At 35.5% G+C, this 20,039-nt stretch overlaps 1 protein-coding gene across 1 annotated transcript in view; it reads left to right on the forward strand.

Moving 5' to 3' along the window:
* The window catches only part of EIF4E (eukaryotic translation initiation factor 4E), a 41,243-nt gene that overhangs the window by 16,529 nt on the left and 4,675 nt on the right, over positions 1–20,039 (forward strand). Inside the window, exons 2-6 of the mRNA XM_068975015.1 lie at positions 7,456–7,562; positions 12,897–12,992; positions 15,757–15,820; positions 16,524–16,637; positions 19,286–19,425. Of these exons, the coding sequence (XP_068831116.1) occupies positions 7,456–7,562; positions 12,897–12,992; positions 15,757–15,820; positions 16,524–16,637; positions 19,286–19,425 (521 nt within the window). The remainder of the gene's footprint in view (positions 1–7,455; positions 7,563–12,896; positions 12,993–15,756; positions 15,821–16,523; positions 16,638–19,285; positions 19,426–20,039) is intronic.

Consider the following 20,039-nt stretch of genomic DNA (forward strand, 5'->3'; position numbering starts at 1 on the left):
CCCCATGGACTGCAGCCCACCAGGCTCCTCCATCGATGGGATTTTCCAGGCACGAGTACTGGAGTGGGGTGCCATTGCCTTCTCCGATTTACATGTTACTTATATCAAATAATAATATTCTTAGAGTTAATTATTTGTATCCATAAAAGAGAGCTTTTATTTATGTTTACCTGTAGCTCTAAGCTATTTTGATCATATAGGTATTTAGTATACTATCTTGCATAATATAAAATCCCTATAATTAATCATTGGCATTTGCATAGTTTTTCCTAGTGGAGTGTGTATGTGTGTGTGTGTGTGTGTGTTGGAAGAGTGAAATGTACTATTCGTGTCTTTTTTGTGGCATGCACTTGGAAGAGAGTGAAGGTGTGGAACCCGAGGCTATGGTATAAAGCATGGTATTAATATATACTGTAGGGTTATACTGCCTGGAACGAGTGTCTTGGTAACCATTCTGGACACTTGGGAGAGTGAACAAGGCCTCTAGTAGTAGTAATTATGCTGAAACAACAAACAGGTAAAACTTAGAGACATGGTATCCCTATTTGTGAATCTTGACAGTCCTGCTATTTATATATATAGACAGTACATGTTAGTGTCCACGGCTTAAGTTTGAAGAGCAGAGAATAATAGTTTTACAGTATTATGAAGATTGAATATATTGAGATGAAAGTGAAAGTCGCTTAGTCGTGTCTGACTCTTTGTGACCCCACGGACTATATACAGTCCATGGGATTCTCCAGGCCAGAATACTGGAGTGGGTAGCCATTCCCTTCTCCAGGGGATCTTCCCAACCCAGGGATTGAACCCAGGTCTCCTGCATTGCAGGCAGATTGTTTACCAGCTGAGCCACAAGGGAAGCCCTATATTGCTTCCTATAGGCTTCCCTATATTGAGATAATGTATATAAATGTAGCCTATTGCTTGTTAGTAACTGCTTAGTAAGTTACTAAAGCATCTGCCTACAACACGGGAGACCCGGGTTTGATCCCTGCGTTGGGAAGATCCTCTGCAGAAGGAAATGGCAGCCCACTCCAGTATTCTTGCCTGGAAAATCCCATGGACAGAGGAGCCTGGCAGGCTGCAGTCCATGGGGTCGCAGAGAGTCGGACACGACTGAGCGACTTACGTATACGTGTAATTACTTAGTAAATGTTACCTATCATGTAAAAAAACTCATAGTTTGGTACAAGTGTGAGGATTGGTGTTACCACTTGAAAAATCATAAAGCACTGCTGTCCTTTTCTGTTCTTTGCTTACCCTTCTGTTCATTATTTCATACCTTTAATATGTAGTGCTTTCAGTTTACTGAAGTACTGGGTTAATAAACTGAGAGTTGTTGTTCAGTCACTAAGTTGTGTCCGACTCTTTGTGACCCAGTGGACTGCAGCACAGCAGGCTTCCCTGTCCTTCGTTATCTCCTGGAGTTTGCTCAACTTGTGTCCGTTGAGTCAAATGATAAATTTGTAATACTATACATTAAATTTTTAAAAATTGAAGTATAGTTAATTTACAACGTCCTGTTAGTTTCTGGTGTACAGCCTAGTGATTCAGTTTATTAATACATGTATGTATATGCATATAATGTTATATATTAATATATGTATGTATGTATGTTTGTATATACTTCTCTGCATTCCACTATAGGTTATTGGAAGATATTAAATATAGCTTCATGTGCTGTATAGTAGGACCTTGTTTATTTTATGTATAGTAGTTTGTATCTGTTAATTGAAAGCTCTTTCCCTCCATATTTTTTTTTTAATTACTTATTTTTGGCTATGCTAGGTCTTTGTTGCTGTGTGCAGGCTTTCTCTAGTTGTGGCGAGCAGTGCACAGGCTTCTCATTGCGGTGGCTTCTCTTGATTCAGGGCACAGGGCTCAAGGGTGTGAGGGCTTCCGTAGTTGGGGCTCGTGAGCTCTAGAGCACGGCGTCTGTAGTTATGGTGCTTGGGCCTAGCTACCCTGCGGCATGTAGGATCTTCCTGGACCAAGGATTGAATCTGAATCTCCTGCATTGGCAGGTGGATTCCCAACTGCTGGTCCACCAGAGAAGCCCTCTTCTTCAAATATTTTTATTTGAATATCATAAACTCAGCAAATCCAAAACCAGGTTTAATAACCTGTTCTTCTTAAACTGGTTGTCTCTTCTATTCCCTTACTTGTTAGTTGTATTTAATAAATTTGACCTGTCAATTACCGGCTTCCTGAGGCGTTTTACAGTCTTGCTCCAGTGTACTGTTCTAACTCTATCTTTGGTTTCATGAACGCTTACTTTGGACTCCCTGCTTCCTTACTATCTCTAGAGAAAACTCTGTACCATCTCACGGCTTTATTCACCTTTCTACCCACCTGAAATGTGTTATACAGTGGTTTTTCACTTGCAGATTGTCTTTTAGGTTGAAATTGTATTTGATTACTTTGAGAGTAGCCATGGTCTTTAAAATTAGCCTTTCCTGGTTTGTCTGGATAGTTTCGGGATATTTAAAATGTAATTTTCAGTGAAATTTCCTTCTGTGGGGTGACCACCACGCTGGGTGGTCACCAAGCTGGAGGGATGTTGCAGGACATTGCAATAGAGAATTCTGTTTTTAAATTGGATGTAGGAAATGCCTTGGCTGTCCAGTCTCTTGGACAGGGGATTGAACCTGGGCCATGACAGTGAAAGCACTGAGTCCTAACCACTGGACTGCCAGGAAATTCCCCCTTTCAGGGTTCTTTCGAAATATGTTACTTCACTGTTTTTTGTTATATGTCTGTAATTAATTTGGCATATGTCTAAGATTGAAGGCAAAAGGAGAAAAGGGTGGCAGAGGATGAGATGGTTAGCATCACCGACTCAGTGGACAAGAATTTGAGCAAACTCTGGGAGATAGTGGAGGACAGTGGAGCCTGGTGTGCTGTATAGTCCATGGGGTCACAAGGAGTCGGATATGACTTAGCAACTGAACAACAACTATAACTGTAAACTAATTTTTGATCAAAGAATTTAATAATACAGCATGGCCATCATTCTGGACATTACTTCTCATTATATGTACTGCCACAGATTTAAAAGGTATGGGAGGGACTTCCCTGGTGGTCCAGTGGCTAAGATTCTGCATTCCCAGTTCTGGGGGTCTAAGTTTGATGCTTGGTCAAGGAACTATATCCCACATACTGCAGCTAAGACGTGGTCTAGCCAAAAAAAAAAAGGATGTTGGAGCTTCCCCGTAGAACAGACCACTGCCATGGAATTAATCATAAAGGTTAAAATAACATCGAACATGGCTATACTTTGGTGTGTTTTCTTGCTTTATCTAAGTTGAAAAAATGCATCCTGGTTATTTATATCAAAGTTAAGAGATTTTAACCAGAAAATAAAACAGGAAGTTGAAAGAATGAACAGAAAATGATTTTATGATGGAGCCTGTCTCAGTAGTCTCAAACAAAAATATTTTCCGTTGCAATAATTTACAACATAGTTGTAGAATCAAGAAGCTTTCAGGGTGAAGGATTGATTGTAAGCTTTTTAAAGCTTTGAATTGTTGTGATAAGTAGATGGCCATAGCACAACATGACCTGAGAAAATTTGTACTGAGAAAATATGTCCTTATAATATTAATGTTTTCATAAGTCATTTCCATCATGAAAATGATTTCTTACTAGATTTGGTCTGTGCCATATTTTTGTAGAATATTTGAGTAATTTTTCTTGTGTCATGGAAACAATTGGCTATTAATCATTTATTAGGATTTGAGAAATTCAAATAAGCTTAAAGATTTGAACATCTATCAGACACTAGATAGTAGCTTAAAAGGCTAAAAAAGACAGGAATTCCCTGGTGGTCCGGTGGTTAGGACTCTGTACTTCCATTGCAAGGGGCACAGCTTCCATCCCTGGTCAGTGTCGCCAAGGAGGGGAAAAGGCTTATATTAAAAAACATGTCAAATACTGAAAAGATTGTCTGCAGTTAATAAACATTTTTTTCAAAGCATTTTAGAGTGTTTGTCTTAAAACCTAGCTTGTTTGTGTAAAACTGAAAGCAAAGATGAAAGATTTTAAAGTAGTATACTTATTCACACCTACACACATTTATTTAAAGATTAGTAGCTATTTTTATTTCAGTTATAGGAAAACTCCAAAATTGAAGATTCTTAATGTAAAGACTAAAATTTCAATTAAAACAGAACTTTCAATTTAAAGGAACATTTTTTAAGGAACTGAGCGTATTTGGTTTTTGTTCTTAAATGTCTAGAGACTTGATACATCCAAGTCTTCCATCATTCTCCTAATGGTGAAGAGAGCAGAATAGGAGAAAAGAATGTACTTGCTTAGGAAGTGGCATTATGTATCCTCTGAAACTTGTTATTACTCCTTGTGTAATTCATTGTTTTTTAATGTGCTGCTGAGGTATTGATAGAAGATGTAAACACTGTGGAATTGTACAATTGTGGATTGTAATGAGGATTTTGAATTCATGAGTACATTTTACTAATCATTGTCCTTAGGTAAATAAGAGAATTTGCAGTATTTCTTAACTTTGAGAGGAAGAGTATCTTTTTTAAAAAAAGTTTTTTGCCATGCTGTATGCATGTGGGATCACACTTCCTCAACCAGGGAATGGCAACCCACTCTAGTATTCTTGCTTGGGGAATCTCGTGGACAGAGGAGCCTGGTGGGCTGCAGTCCATGGGGTCACAAGAGAGTCAGATGCAACAACTAAACAAAGTCAAGACTGTCTGCTAGCCCTGTTATCTGGATCATGTGTATGTTATCTAGGTCTCTTTCTATAGACAGTTAAATCTCTTGATCATCAGTTGCTATAGAAGATTTTTTTTGCATTGTTCCGTTGTTTGCTGTGTATTGTTGATAATAATCATAGAGGCTCAGACTTTTCCTGTGAAGAATAGAGTTCAGTCCTTGTGGGGCAATTAATTAATCAGATTACCTTGATCCTGTCAGGGATTACTTTTAGAATTTGCTAGGCATATAGATTTCTTCTGAAAACGTAAGGATTTTCAACCATCCACTCTGGCTGGATCTGAACTTAGTATTCCAAATGCTGTTCAGCCTCTGAAGTCTTGGCTCAGCTGTTCTCATCTAGGCCACCCAGAGTTGTACTCTGAACATCTCAGTTTAGGAGTCCCAGCCAAGGATTTGAGACATTTATACATAGATTTTTGAGTCTCACTCCTGCAGCTCCCTTTTCTTTGGTACGCTGTTCCTGAAACCCACCTGCCTTATCAGTCCCTAATTGTTTCCTAGTTTCTCTATTCACTCAGACTGCCCGTGTTTGGAGGCCATCATTAATTTTAAGCTAGTGAAGAATGGCATTTGGTGATGATCATCTATTTGAAGATTTAAATGTGTTGTGATGAGAAAATACTGGTAAAAATGGTGATATTACGGCATTGGCTACTATATGTAAATTTTAGGGCCTTAACTGCTCTGTAAACATTTAAAATTTAAGGAATCAAGCCAGTAAGTTTCTGTTAGGTGTAGCATTGTCATCATTGGCATTACAGTTGTGAGCAGAATCGAGATAAAGCCCTTGCTATGAGTTAACTTCATAGGCTAGTAAAAAGTAGTTCCTGGAGGTGTCTTTTTGATTAGAAAAATGAATTTTATTTTGTAAAATATGTATCATCTGTCTGCTTTGAAATCTTTTAGATCATACATCTCTGATTTAGAAAATGTTAATGTGAATATGTATCTTTATTGTTTTTCTGGTTCAGTTTAAATCTGATATTCAGACACTTGTTGCAGTGCCCTCTTCTTTTGTATCAACTTGTTTCAGCTTCTGGTCCCTTTTCTTAGCTATCTTTTTGTTGGTGCCAATTTACAGTAGGGTGAAGAGTTGCATAGGTTAATGTGGGGAATATACATTTTTCTCAGGCTCCATTTTTCCATGACATTTTTAAATGATGATGATAACTATGTTTCAGTTCAGTTCAGCTGCTCAGTTGTGTCCAACTTTTTGCGACCCCCATGGACTGCAGCACACCAGGCCTCTGTGTCCATCACCAACTCCCAGAGTCTACTCAGACTCATGTCCATTGAGTCGGTGATGCCGTCCAACCATTTCATCCTCTGTCATCCCCTTCTCCGCCTTCAACCTTTCCCAGCATTAGGGTCTTTTCAAATGAGTCAGTTCTCCACATCAGGTGGCCAAAGTATTGGAGTTTCAGCTTCAGCATCAGTCCTTCCAGTGAATATTCAGGACTGATCTCCTTTAGGATTGACTGCTTGGATCTCCTTGCAGTCCAAGGGACTCTCAAGTCTTCTCCAGCAGTTCAAAAGCATCAATTCTTTGGCGCTCAGCTTTCTTTATAGTCCAGCTCTCACATCCATACATGACCACTGGAAAAACGATAGCCTTGACTAGACGGACCTTTGTTGGCAAAGGAATGTCTTTGCTTTTTAATATGCCGTCTAGGTTGGTCATAACTTCTCTTTCAAGGAGCAAGCATCTTTTAATTTCATGGCTGCAGTCACCATCTGCAGTGATTTTGGAGCCCAGAAAAATAAAGTCTGTCGCTGTTTCCACATCTGTTTGCCATGAAGTGATGGGACTGGATGCCATGACCTTATTTTTCTGAATGTTGAGTTTTAAGCCAACTTTTAAACTCTCCTCTTTCACTTTCATCAAGAGGCTCTTTAGTTCTTCACTTTGTGCCGTAAGGGTGGTGTCATCTGCATATCTGAAGTTACTGATATTTCTCCCAGCAATCTTGATTCCAGCTGTACTTTATCCGGCCCGGTGTTTCTCATGATGTACTCTGCATATAAGTTAAATAAGCAAGGTGGCAATATACAGCCTTGATGTACACCTTTCCTGATTTAGAAGATATCAATTCAAGCTGGTGTCCAGCTTTTTTCCTTAGGATCGTTTGAAAATGACAGAAGTTGCTCAACTTTATAAAGTTACCATATATCATAACAGTGTGACATGAAGGCAAGGATCTGTGTAGTATTGCCTTACTCATTTTATAAAGATTTTTTGTGTGTCATGTGATATAGTTAATTATGCTCTCCAAACTTTAGTTGAACTGGCCCTTCCCACTAACCACCCCTGCCATGCACAGCACTTTAATGGGATGTTAAAGATACTTCATTCTCCTATTTTGCATTGTGTCTAACAATCTTATGTTAAATGTGTAAGTGGAAGATAACAATATATATTTTAAATTTGAGAAACATTTTGCTCTTAATGAAGAGATGCTAAAAGAGTCTGGTGCTTTTCTTAGAGTTTGGCTAGTGGTCTACTTTATCAAATGCTTCTCCTATAATTCATTCTCTAAAAAAATGTTATGGACAGTTTTGGTTCAGATTTATTTAGAGTATTGCTGTCATAGAGATTAAGGTTTCACAACATTGTAAATTAACTATATTTCAATAAAAATGTACAAATAAATTTCTTAATGTTATTTCTTCAGGTTAGGAAGTTTATAATGTTTAATTATTTTCCCCTAGGAAACCACCCCTACTCCAAATCCCCCGCCTACAGAAGAAGAGAAAACAGAATCCAATCAGGAGGTTGCTAACCCAGAACACTATATTAAACACCCTTTACAGAACAGGTAAGCTTTCTGACACATAGATTTTTTGACTTGGGCAACAACATAAATGGTGAATGGGACAGGTTTGGTGGGGAAGGTTAGAATAGACTGGTTTTAGGTATGTTAGGTTGAGGATTCCATTTTCACTTTGATGACCCACATCTGGCAAGCAGTTTTATGTGTGAATCTTGAGCTCAGGAAGTGTAACTTTGAATGGTAGTTGAAACCATAGGAGTAAATGAGTTCTCTTAAGTGAATCTGACTCACAACAGAGGCTTGGAATATTAGCACATGGGGATTTTTTTTGGGTAAAAATAGCTATGAAGATAACAGACGTGGTGCAAAGAGAGAGGGGGTTGGGCAGGGATGAACTGGTAGTTTGGAGTTAACAGATGCAAATTATTATATATAGAGAGTGGATAAACAACAAGGTCCTACTGTATAGCCCAGAGAACTATATAGTTAATATCCTATGATAAACCATAATGGAGAAGAATATAAAAATATATATACATATGTATAGCTAAGTCACTTTGCTGTACAGCAGAAATTACCATAACATTGTAAATCAACTGTACTTCAATAAAATTTTTTAAGAATGCCTGTGGAAGAGTATAGACATATATACTGCATAAACTAGGGCAGAGTATTAGTCATGGAAACCAAGAAAATGGTTTAAGGACAAGGTACAGCATATATGCCCCAAAAAGGTCAAATATTCATTGGATTGAACAATAAGTCTTTGCTAACACTGGAGAAAGTTAGTAGAGTAGATGATAGAAAAAGCTTGGTGTAGTTTGAAGAGTGAATAGAAATATACAAATGTATAGAGCAGGAATAGACAATTTGAAGGAGAAAGTTCAAATGGTCTGTGAAGGAGAAAGAACCTAGGGTATGTGGAGTCTGGATATTGGTTGGTTTGTATTTTAAGAGAAGTTTAGAAGAGGAAAAGAGAGTTTAGGATGAGTTAAGTTTTCATAGTTGCAATGTAGTAGTTTAATACTTTAGTATATGTTTTTTCCTATCTCCACCCTACCACTTCCCAGTATGTGCTTTTACTTAATTATCTTTCTGGTTTATCTGATAAAACTTAACTTTAATTCACTGAGAGCTGATGGTGGGAACACTTAGAAACATTGTAAGAATCTGGAGGAAAGTAAATTGGATAAATTAACTTTCAAGGATCTGTAATTCCTTTCATTCCCCCTCTCCCAGAGCCTACAAGTCTATAATTAGGTTTCATTTATCTGAAAAGTGTGTTGTTCCTTTATGTCCTTTTTTTCTTCATTATCATTGTAGACCTCCTGAAGTAATAGTCCAAATATGCTTTAGTAGTATTTTCATAGAAGGTGGGTGATTCAGCGTACCCTCCAGGGAGGAACAAGTCAGTTCTCTAGGTACTGTGGATTGTCAGCCACTGTGTGAAATACCGAAGGTCGAATAGTTGATAAAAGGAAAAAATTCTTCCTCAGGAAAGATTGTGCCAAACTAATACTAAGTTGGACAATTGATGAGTGGCAGTTTTATACAGTTCATCCAAGCAGCAGTACTAAAACCTTTAAAGTATTTTCCCCCCATCTTTTCAGTGGTATCGTATAAAAAGCTCACTGTCTTCTCTCTGTGAACACAGTTCTTCATGTTGCTGTTATTGTGGGAGATCAAGGCATATATCCGTCATAGCTTAAGATGAAATCTGAGATTCCTGAAAGGTGCCCTTATCAGTGAACAAACTGATTAAATCCTAAAATGAAGTCTGTGAAGATTTTAATTTCTCTATAATTTCTTATTTCTTGTGTAAAATAATATCACATTGAAAACTGTTCTAAGACATTTTTGGTTCTGATTTTGGTAATTTCTTCATTATTTACTTTTTGTAAATAATTTTGTAAGGAATTATGTTTTCTTTAAAATAAAAACCGCTATAGTATTATAAGAATGATTAAATCACTGAGGCTCTAAGTATACAAAGTTTTGAGTTCTCTGTTTTTCTCTGATACCTTCTTCCTCATTTTGTTTTGCTCCACTCCCCAAAATAGTCTGTTAAAAATTTGGTTTGTATTTTTCCAAAACCTTTCAATGTACATATATATACTTTTTTAATCTATACAGATTGCAGATTGCCATACTATTGAGTTTTTTAAGTCTTTATTTTAATCCACAGCCTTGTTTTAAATGAATATATAGTCATATTTTATCAGGCTTACATTAATGAGTATGCAGATTTTTTAAATTTACAAACAGTACTAATGTATGCATCCTTTTTTTTTTTTCTTTTTGCACTTGTGTGAATATAGTGGTATATCTATATGGTAAAATTTCCGAGTTCTTAGGTTTAAGACTGCTCATTATCTACCTTTGTAGACACTGCCAAATTATCCTCCTTTATCTGCTTAGACTTACTGATTTCTACATCCTTGGCAACTGGTACCGTCAGTCTTTTAAATTTAATTGCCTGTCAGGTTGGTTCTAGCCTAATTTGCGAAAACAATGTCTTAATGTTTTAAATGTGCATTTCTTCTATTGAAGTTTCAAACAGTTTTGTTCAAGACAATTGCTTATTTGTGTTTTTACCTGTGAGAAGTCTGTTCAGTTCTTATTGTCTGTTATTTTCTTTTTGGTTATCTTTTCAAGTTTATTTCTAAGCATTGTACATTAGGGATGCTAACCGATCCAAGGGGGGATTAGGTTGAAATACACTTCCAAATCATTTGTCTTTTAACATTGTCTAAAGAGTTGTGTTGTTTTAAAGGTTTTTTATTTTCATATAATCAAATGCCAACTTTCCTCCATGGTTTCTGGGTTTCATGTCAGTCTTAAGAGAATTTTAGCCACACATTTATCCTTTTTTTTTTTTAACCCACACAATTAACACATCTAATAGTGGCCTAGAAGTCTTCTTGCATGTATATATTATGTTTATTATATTTTTAAAATTATTTATTGTAATTATTTAAATCTCACTTCTTTGGGCTCATGATCCCTTTACATTCTTAAAAATTATTGAGGATTCCACAGTGTTTTACAGGTTATGTAGATTTTCATCTATTTTCATTTGCTATATTAGAAAATAAATCTCAAAAAATATAAAATTACATATGTACTTAACCCATTGCATTTTAATGTAAATTATTTTTATGGAAAAAATTTATTCAAAATAAAAAATACATAATGAGAAGAACAGCGTTTTTGTAAATATGTTTAAGTGCCTGGCTTAATAGAAATCAGCTAGGTTTTCATAGCTGGTTCTGCATTTTCAAGTCTTTGGAGATACATTGTTTCAGAGGAAGTTTAAGGATAAAATATGACCTCAAATATACCATGGTTGGAAAAGGAGAAATTTTGATGGCCTTTTATAATTATGAATATCTCCTTCCTTTGATACTAGGTTTCTTGCAGGTTAGTTGCAATATAGAATCTGAAACCACATCTAAGAACTTTTTTCTACTCTGTTACTTTAAAATCCATTGATCTGTCTTGCATTTGAAATATATATATCCTTCTTCACTCATGAATATCACTGGTCATTTAGAAGATACTGGTTCAGTGAGTTTGTAGACCTAAATATTGGCATTTTTCATTATATGATATCAAAACAATAACATTATCATTACTAAATGCCTCAGAAATATACCCAAGTTTTGTTAAATTGTCATGCTCAGTGACACCTGCAGGCTTTCCAAAATTCTGACTTTTCTCCTGAAAGCTTAAATTTTAGCTACATGCTCACTCTGTTCATTTTTCAAGAAGTAACCATGATTGATCAGCCTATTCTTCCAAGTAAAAGTGGTGTTCTTTGAGAAAGCGACTAGTTCTCCTCACAACTCAATGCCTAAGCATTGTCTTTGGTATGCAGAAGTATTTTTTGTGCAGAAAAAACATGTGCACAGATTGAAATTTAATAAAACAAGTATTGTATTACTGCTTCATCAGTGGCATTCTTACAAGAAACTGGCAGTTACTCTTCTGAGAGTTGATTATAATACAGGAACAGTGACAAATGGTAGACATGGGTGCCACTGTATGATTCTTGTTATGTACATCACTGCTAGGTTTACTGTTGTTTTTGCATCATCAGTGAAAATGTTAACAGAGTGAAAAATAAAATATCTTAGGATTTTTATGAAATAGTTTTTACTCATCAGTGCTCCTGAAAGGGTCTTAAGATGCCTAAGGGGATTTGTAAACCACATTCTAGAACTGTTGATAGGCACTTATGATGTTTCCAGTTTTCCAAATTTAAGAACGTTATTGTACAGATATTTTTGCTTAGTCATCCAGTCATTTTCTAGAATAAATCTTTAATGGCTGCAATTTTTTTTTTAATGGAATGGAATTTTACTATTTTCAGTTGAACTGTAACAATTTCAAATGTACAGCACAGTGATTCAGTATTTGTATGTATTGTGAAATGATCATAATCAACATCTATCACAATACATATTTATAATATATTTTCTTATAATGAGCGCTTTTAAGATTTAGGCTCTTCACAACTTTCACATTTTCAGTGCAGTGTTATGAACTGTATTTACTCTGTTGTACGTTGCATCCCCATGATTTATTTTATAACTGGAAGTTTGTTCCACTTGACCCCCTTCATGCATTTCCTCACCCCTTTGCCTCTGGGAACCACCAGTCTGTTCTTTGTATCAGTGAGTTTGGGGTGGGTTTTTCTCCTTTTTTAAAGTTTTTTTTAGATTTCATGTATAAGCAAAATCATATAGTATTTGCTTTTCCTGTCTAGTGTGTGATTTATTTAACTTGTTACAAAGTCCTATGGTCCATCCATGTTGGAAATAGCAAAATTTTCTTCTCTTTTATGACTGAATAATCCATTGAATATACACATTCATACATACATACATATTTTCTTTTTTCACTCCTTGATGAACATTTAAGTTGCTTCTGTATCTTAAGCTCTTGTAAAGCTGTACTAATCATGGGAATTCATATATCTTTTTCAAGTTAGTATTTTCATTTTTTCAGATAATATCCAGAAGTGAAATTGCTGGATCAAATGGTAGTTCTGTTTTTTTTATTTTTTCAGGAAAGACTGAATTAGTTTTAGAAATCCAGGGTACAGTACTTGATACTGTATGTTTAGTAGTTTTTCTGCCTTTGCTTTTTCAAAATATTTTTTTCCTTGATCACGGGTTGGCAAATACAAATTACCAAGTAGGTGTTGAAATGCATCTCATTTTATATGTCTGAAATTATCAAGCATTAATCATGAAGTTATAAAATATATGTCTACTTGGAAAACTCTTCAGACAACATTTTTATTAATAACTGAACTCACTGCTGCTTTGAACATGGATGTAAAACTTCTGTTGACACTGACTTTCTGTTTTTTAGATGGGCACTCTGGTTTTTTAAAAATGATAAAAGCAAAACTTGGCAAGCAAACCTTCGATTGATCTCTAAGTTTGATACTGTTGAAGACTTTTGGGCGTAAGTAACCATTTTAGGATGTTTGTTTTATTGTGTACATTTTTATTTTAAGTTGTATTTGCAAAAAGAAGGGTAAGGTGAACAGTTGATATTTACTTTTTTGCTTGTTCATCATCTCACAACTGTTAGAATTGGTGATTATTTCTCAACAGTTTTAGAAAGCTTCCATCTTGTCATCATTTAGCTCTGCCTATTCTCTATTCCTTGTCCTAAGATATCATTCATTGAGAATCCTTTATTGTCACTGGAACTTCTGACAACTTTTAGGACCTTGTCCCCTTTCTTGGTTACCTCGGCAAATTTGCTCTATTTTTATTCCAGAGCTTTCTTAGGAAAAGAATGCTTTTCTTAGCATTTCTGCAGATTCTTTTTTGTATAAACTGTGGATTTCCTGTGATAAAGATTCTGAGATTTCAAAAGCTGAACTGCTCATAAATCAGGGTTTGTCAAAGAATGACAGTATCTGTGATGATAGATAATTTTATTGCACTTTGTAAATAAAACTTAAGAATACTTGAAATATTTTTGAGATTTTGTTTCAGATTTAGCTATATAATTTAATTTAGAGCTATAAAGTTCTGTGCAAGAAGTTTTAGAATATTGATTCTTTAAAACAGTTTATTTAGTTATGTCTTATTTGCTTGAAAAATATTTAGGGAGAAACTGTTGGAGAGCATGAAAGATACAGCTTATTAAAAACATGTTTAAGAGCTGTAAATTATCTAGCAGTTATCTAAGTATTCTAATTTGTTCAGTTCGTGTATTTTGGATCATATCAGTGATGTGATTCCTGTGTTTTAATGTTAATACTTGGGTGTATCACACAGATAGATTATGGTTAGAAAATTATAAATTAATAAATTATGATTTAAAATTTTATACATATGTATACTTCCAGCATATTAGGCATTTAGTGTGCATTTGAATCACTGAAAACAAAGCATAGAATAATTAAAGAAAACTATGTTGAGATCACTTTGGTCACTTTTAATTGAACTTATGGGTTTGTTTTTTTTTTAATTTAGTGAAAACATTTTTAAAAAATGAACTACATTTGAAACTCCTAGTAATTCATAGGCCTAGTTAAATTATGGTTCTGTTTTGCCCTTCATCAAAACATTGAGTGTTTTTCTTCTCTAATTGTATTTATTCAAGAGTTTTCTGAAGCATAATAGTCTCCAGTATCCTGTGGAGGAGGGGAGAGCAAGAGTTCTGAGCCATTCTCCCAGTGAATAAGATTTGCATTTATCTAAGTTTGTTTGGCTGTCACCAGTTTTACATAATTGTATATTTAAGTGATCTCTAATTAGAACATGACGCCACAGTTTTTAGGTATGTTGTAAGCAATATTATTGCTGAGTGGATTTTTATGCCATAATTGAAAGATAAACCCTTAAGCTTTCTGTCTTTGTCACTTAGTTTCTCCCTTTTGGGGGACAAATTTAATGAAACAGCTATTGAGGTTTGTTTTTTTTTAAATCTAGTCTTGTCTGTAGCATTAGGATTCTATTTAAGTGTGCCATTAACAGATTCTAATTGTAAACTTAGTAAGAGACCTTAGAGCATGATTAAGGAGAAAGAAGACAGCAGGAAGAATCGTTGGTCTTTTCTACTTTGAATGCCATTGAAGAATGTCCCTTCCACACTAGACATTAATTGTATAGAAATGGTGGTTCTAATTCTGTAGTTACTGTTAGTATCCATGTCTCTCTTCTTGCCTAGTGGAATCTTGTCAGTGATAATCTAGTTTGGAAAGAGTTACTACTAGATAGAATAACCCAACAAGCTGTATGCTGTCTTAATGCTCTCTCATTCAAATTGGATTTGTTGTTAAACTGGATGTCATCCAAAGAATCCTTGACTCTTTCTTAAAACTCTACTTGAAATACTCACAGACTGGGTTAAAATAGCAGTAAGAAAATCTTAATAAGGGAAATAACCATCCGTGTGGTATTATTGCTAGTCGTATAAGATCATCACTTCTGTATAAAGTAAAAAGCATTCTTACTCTATTGCCAGTTTCATAACAAATTTGCTATGGTAGACTTCAAGATCAAAGGATCCAATCTAGCATTCTGCCTTCAGGCTAGTGGAATACCTAATTCATCCCAAATGTTAATCTGTTACATTGCTATTTGGGAAATAGTTTAGAAATACACATTCTGTGGTTCCAGCCTATATTTAAGGAATTAAAATTCTAAGAAGTAGGATGTAGAACTATTCTGTCTTTAAAAGCTCCCCCAAAGATTATTATGCTTGCTGACTTAAACTAGTAATGGTGTGTAGTGTTTGGGGACTGTTGATCTTTTCCACTCTTTGGTACTTTCACAGATAATAGTAATGTTGACTTAGTTTAGTCATGCAATCCTGATGATCAGGGAGTTTTGTCTTACTTTCTCTAGATTTGTCTTTTTGTGTGTTTAAAATGGCTTATTAGCCTCATGGATTCTTTCATTTACTTAAAGGCATCTGGTACCTCTCGTCTCAGTTTCTTGTAATAATGTGTATATATTAAGTTAACTAATACACCAAAATTGTCAGGATAAAATCACTGAAGATATTTCTAAAAATCATCAGATGTTGATTCTTAAAGCTGACTGTTATTGAGATCTGTTTGGTCTGTTTCAGAAATTGACTCCATAGTGGGAAAAAAGTAAATGAGTTTTTATCTTGTTTATTTTTATCATATTCTCTGAATGTACATATAAACACCTAAACTCTACTACATTTTCTATGTTTATAATTGTTCTTTTCTTTTACCTAGTCTGTACAACCATATCCAGTTGTCTAGTAATTTAATGCCTGGCTGTGACTACTCACTTTTTAAGGTATGCTTAATTGGTGACTTCATATATTTATTATAAGACTGGACCATTCAGGTATTCATTAAAATCTTACCATGAACTTAGAAATAGTTAATGTTGTGATGCTTGGAGAATAATTGTATTAGCTTCACCATATTTTAGCATAAGTATATTTTGGCTTCTTTTAGTATAAATAATTGAAATTAAGTGAGAATTTGGCTATATGGGCACATACTGTGATTGATTTTGAGGAGAGCTTTGATTATCCACTCTTATTTCTTCTTTATGTACTTGAGTAGACCGAAGTGCAGTTTGTCAGGAGTATGTGCGTCCTTGAGATACTTATATGAGTTTTGTCAGCTGTTAGTGGGTGGGACAGTCATTAGTTCTCTGAAGTGGTATAGCTTTCATATGTATTTTTTAGATGTAGAAATGTGTATGGCTTCTAAAAGGTGTCTGTTACTCAGAACCTCCAAAGTATATTACTTTAGAACCTCCAAATTAAGTCAAACCCCAGATTTGATAGCTATTAAGTGCCCTAGTCAAGGCTCTGTTTTTGCAATCCCATGCCTCTGGCTTTAAGTTTTGTGTGCTTTCGCACTACCTCAATAACAGTTTTATGAGTATAAAGTAAACAGTTAACACGGTTGTTGCTTTCTGTTTTTAGTCATTATCTTAAGTTAAACTAACAATATTGTCTCATATTGTTGTACCCCTAACCTTGTAGGATGGTATTGAGCCTATGTGGGAAGATGAGAAAAACAAACGAGGAGGACGATGGCTAATTACACTGAACAAACAGCAGAGACGAAGTGACCTCGATCGTTTTTGGCTAGAGACAGTAAGGTTTTAAAATTATAAAGCTGTTTTGAGTACTAAAACTTTGTTGTTGTTGTTGTTCAGTTCAGTTCAGTCGCGTCCGACTGTATGCGACCCCATGAATCGCAGCACGCCAGGCCTCCCTGTCCATCACCAACTCCCGGAGTTCACTCAGACTCATGTCCATCGAGTCCGTGATGCCATCCAGCCATCTCATCCTCTGTCGTCCCCTTCTCCTTGTGCTCCCAATCCCTCCCAGCATCAGAGTCTTTTCCAATGAGTCAGCTCTTTGCATGAGGTGGCCAAAGTACTGGAGTTTCAGCTTTAGCATCCTTCCTTCCAAAGAAACCACAGGGCTGATCTCCTTCAGAATGGATTGGTTGGATCTCCTTGCAGTCCAAGGGACTCTCAAGAGTCTTCTCCAACACCACAGTTAAAAGCATCAATTCTTCGGCACTCAGCTTTCTTCACAGTCCAACTGGCACATCCATACATGACCACAGGAAAAACCATAGCCTTGACTAGACGGACCTTTGTTGGCAAAGTAATGTCTCTGCTCTTGAATATGCTGTCTAGGTTGGTCATAACTTTTCTTCCAAGTTGTTGTTGTTATTCAGTTGCTAAGTTGTTTCTGACTCTGTGACCCCATGAACTACAGCACTCCAGGCTTCCCTGTCCTTCACTATCTCCCATAGTTTTTCAAACTCATGTCCATTGAGTCAGTGACACCATCCAACCATTTCATCCTCTGTTGCCCTCTTCTCCTCTTGCCTTTAATTTTTCCCATCATCAGGGTCTTCTATAATGAGTCAGCTTTTTGCATCATGTATCCAAAGTATTGGCGCCTCAGCAGCAGTCTTTTCAGTGAATATTCAGGGTTGATTTCCTTTAGGATTGATTGGCATGCCTCCTTGCTGTCCACAGCACTCTCTTCAAGAATCTTCTGCAGCACCACAAGAGTCTTCTCCAGCACCGCAGTTGGAAAGCATCAATTCTTCGGTGCTCACCCTTCTTTATAGTCCACCTCTAACATCCATACATGACCACTGGAAAAACTATAGCTTTGATTATACGGACCTTTGTCCGCAAAGTGATGTCTCTGCTTTTTAATATGTTGTCTAGGTTTGTCAGGTTGTCTAGGTTTGCCTAGGTTTGTCTAGGTTTCCCAGGAGCAAGTGTCTTTTAATTTCGTGACTGCAGTGACCGTCCACAGTGATTATGGAGCCCTAGAAAATGAAATCTGACTCGTTTCCCACATTTTCCCCATCTGTTTGCCATGAAGTGATAGGACCAGATGCCATTATTTTCGTTTTTCTAAATGTTGAGCTTTAAGCCAGCTTTTTCACTGTCCTCTTTTACCTTCATCAAGAGGCTCTTCCTCTTCACCTTCTGCCATTAAAGTGGTAGAAAACTTTGTTCCTTTTTCGTTGGTTACTCAAAGAGAAGATAAGGATACCCACTCTAGAAATCTAGACCAGCACTTAATTTTGTTCTACCATGTGAATGAATCTTGTATACTTTTTACATACTAGTACAGTAAAATGCCCTGCTACATATTACAAATCCAGAAAATGATTGGCAGTTGACTGACTTTACACGATAAGGTCATCCTAGTCATTTCATTAAGTTCAGAATTGTGGTAACTTTCACATTTTGTATGATACAAGTTTTTACAGTCCTTAGAGTATTGCTTTGTGTACTCAACTTTTTAGATTCGTGAAGGAAATAGTGAAATTGTAGCTTGATATCATTCAGCTTATATGTTGTGATATAATTTGGAACTTTTGGCTTCATACAACATTTATTAAATTGAGATAATAGACGTTTTCTCTAGTGAAAGGTTTTAAACCCCAGGCTTTTAAGATCAGGGATTATAGTCTTTTTGTATCTTGAACACTGGTCTGGTCTGTAGTTAGCATATTAAGCATGCCACATGGCATGCACAGTCTTAGTTCCCTGACCAGGGACCCAACCTGAGCCCCCTGCCATGGAAGCTTGGAGTCTTAACCACTGGACCACCAGGGAAGTTCCTGGTTAGGACTTACTAAATTGAGCAATAATAAATATTTCAGTAAATGGCTTTTATTGAGGAAAAACTTAATTTTCTTTTGGGAGAGATTATCAGTAAATACCATTTTAGAACTCTATATTAAGTTATTTCAGTTTTGCAAGATGACAAAAGTTGTGGAGACGGATGGTGGTACTGAATATACTTAATGTCACTAAACCTTAAAAATGGTTAAAATGGTAAATTTTATGTTATGTATTTACCATATATATTTTTTTTAATTAGGAAAAGTTCATGAAAAGCAACAGGAACAGGAGGCATTTCATCCATGAGCAGCTGTTTCATTTATTCCATTAAAACTTGTTTACTGGCAAGTGTAGCAGCAGAGCAAATGAATATTAATAATAATTCACCTTTTTTGTGCTCTGACATCAGTTGCCCAGTTTACTGGAAAAGTTAGCAAAACTGTTAATGTTTTTGGTATTAAAGAATCAAATTAACAATTTTTTAAAGGCAGGAGGACAAAATTATATATATATATAAAACCCTTCATTTTAAAAACTTCCTCAGCTTTGTATATAAATATATGAGACATTTTGCAACTTAAAGAAGCTGTTTATAATCTGTGGAATGTAATTTGAAATTGAGTTTTTTCTTTTAAGCTGCTGTGCCTTATTGGAGAATCTTTTGATGACTACAGCGATGATGTATGTGGAGCTGTTGTTAATGTTAGAGCTAAAGGTGATAAAATAGCAATATGGACTACTGAATGTGAAAACAGAGAAGCTGTTACACATATAGGGTAAGTTTTGCTGTTTTTTTACTTTTAAAATAGATAACTAAAAGCAGAACTACTTTATAAAAAATATGTTTATGTAGATCATTATTTTTCTTGTTTTCATGAACACTTTTATAACCTTGAACAGCTGTATTGATATTCTATGTCTGGTTCATCCTTTTTCATTTCTGTAAAATTTCTTTTTCCTATCAATGGAGTATAGAATCACTGGAACACTGTTTTAGCACGTCACATTTTATTTATCAAATGAGAATGTGTCTTTTCCTTAATGTACTTTAAAAACCACAGTGCTTATGTATAATACTCAATATGTTGGTGAATATTGGCAAATGGTACATGTGTATTTTGCCACATATGTGTACACTTACATGAAATTTCCATTGAGATATAAGTGGACAGTAGCTTGGATTTGTCCATGCTTAAAACCTACATGTATATATTTTAAAACTTTTTGGCAAATATTACTATTTGCAAAAATTGCTTGTCATTTTTTCCCCCTCAAATGTCAGTCAGTGTTAATTTTTACTAAATTTAAGTTAGTAAAATTGAACTTTAAATTTTATATTGAAATTAAGTGTACAGGTCATAGGTTTCAATATGTTTGATTTGCCCCTTTG

Source organism: Capricornis sumatraensis, chromosome 7, assembly GCF_032405125.1.
Source record: "Capricornis sumatraensis isolate serow.1 chromosome 7, serow.2, whole genome shotgun sequence".
Classification (NCBI taxonomy): domain Eukaryota; kingdom Metazoa; phylum Chordata; class Mammalia; order Artiodactyla; family Bovidae; genus Capricornis; species Capricornis sumatraensis.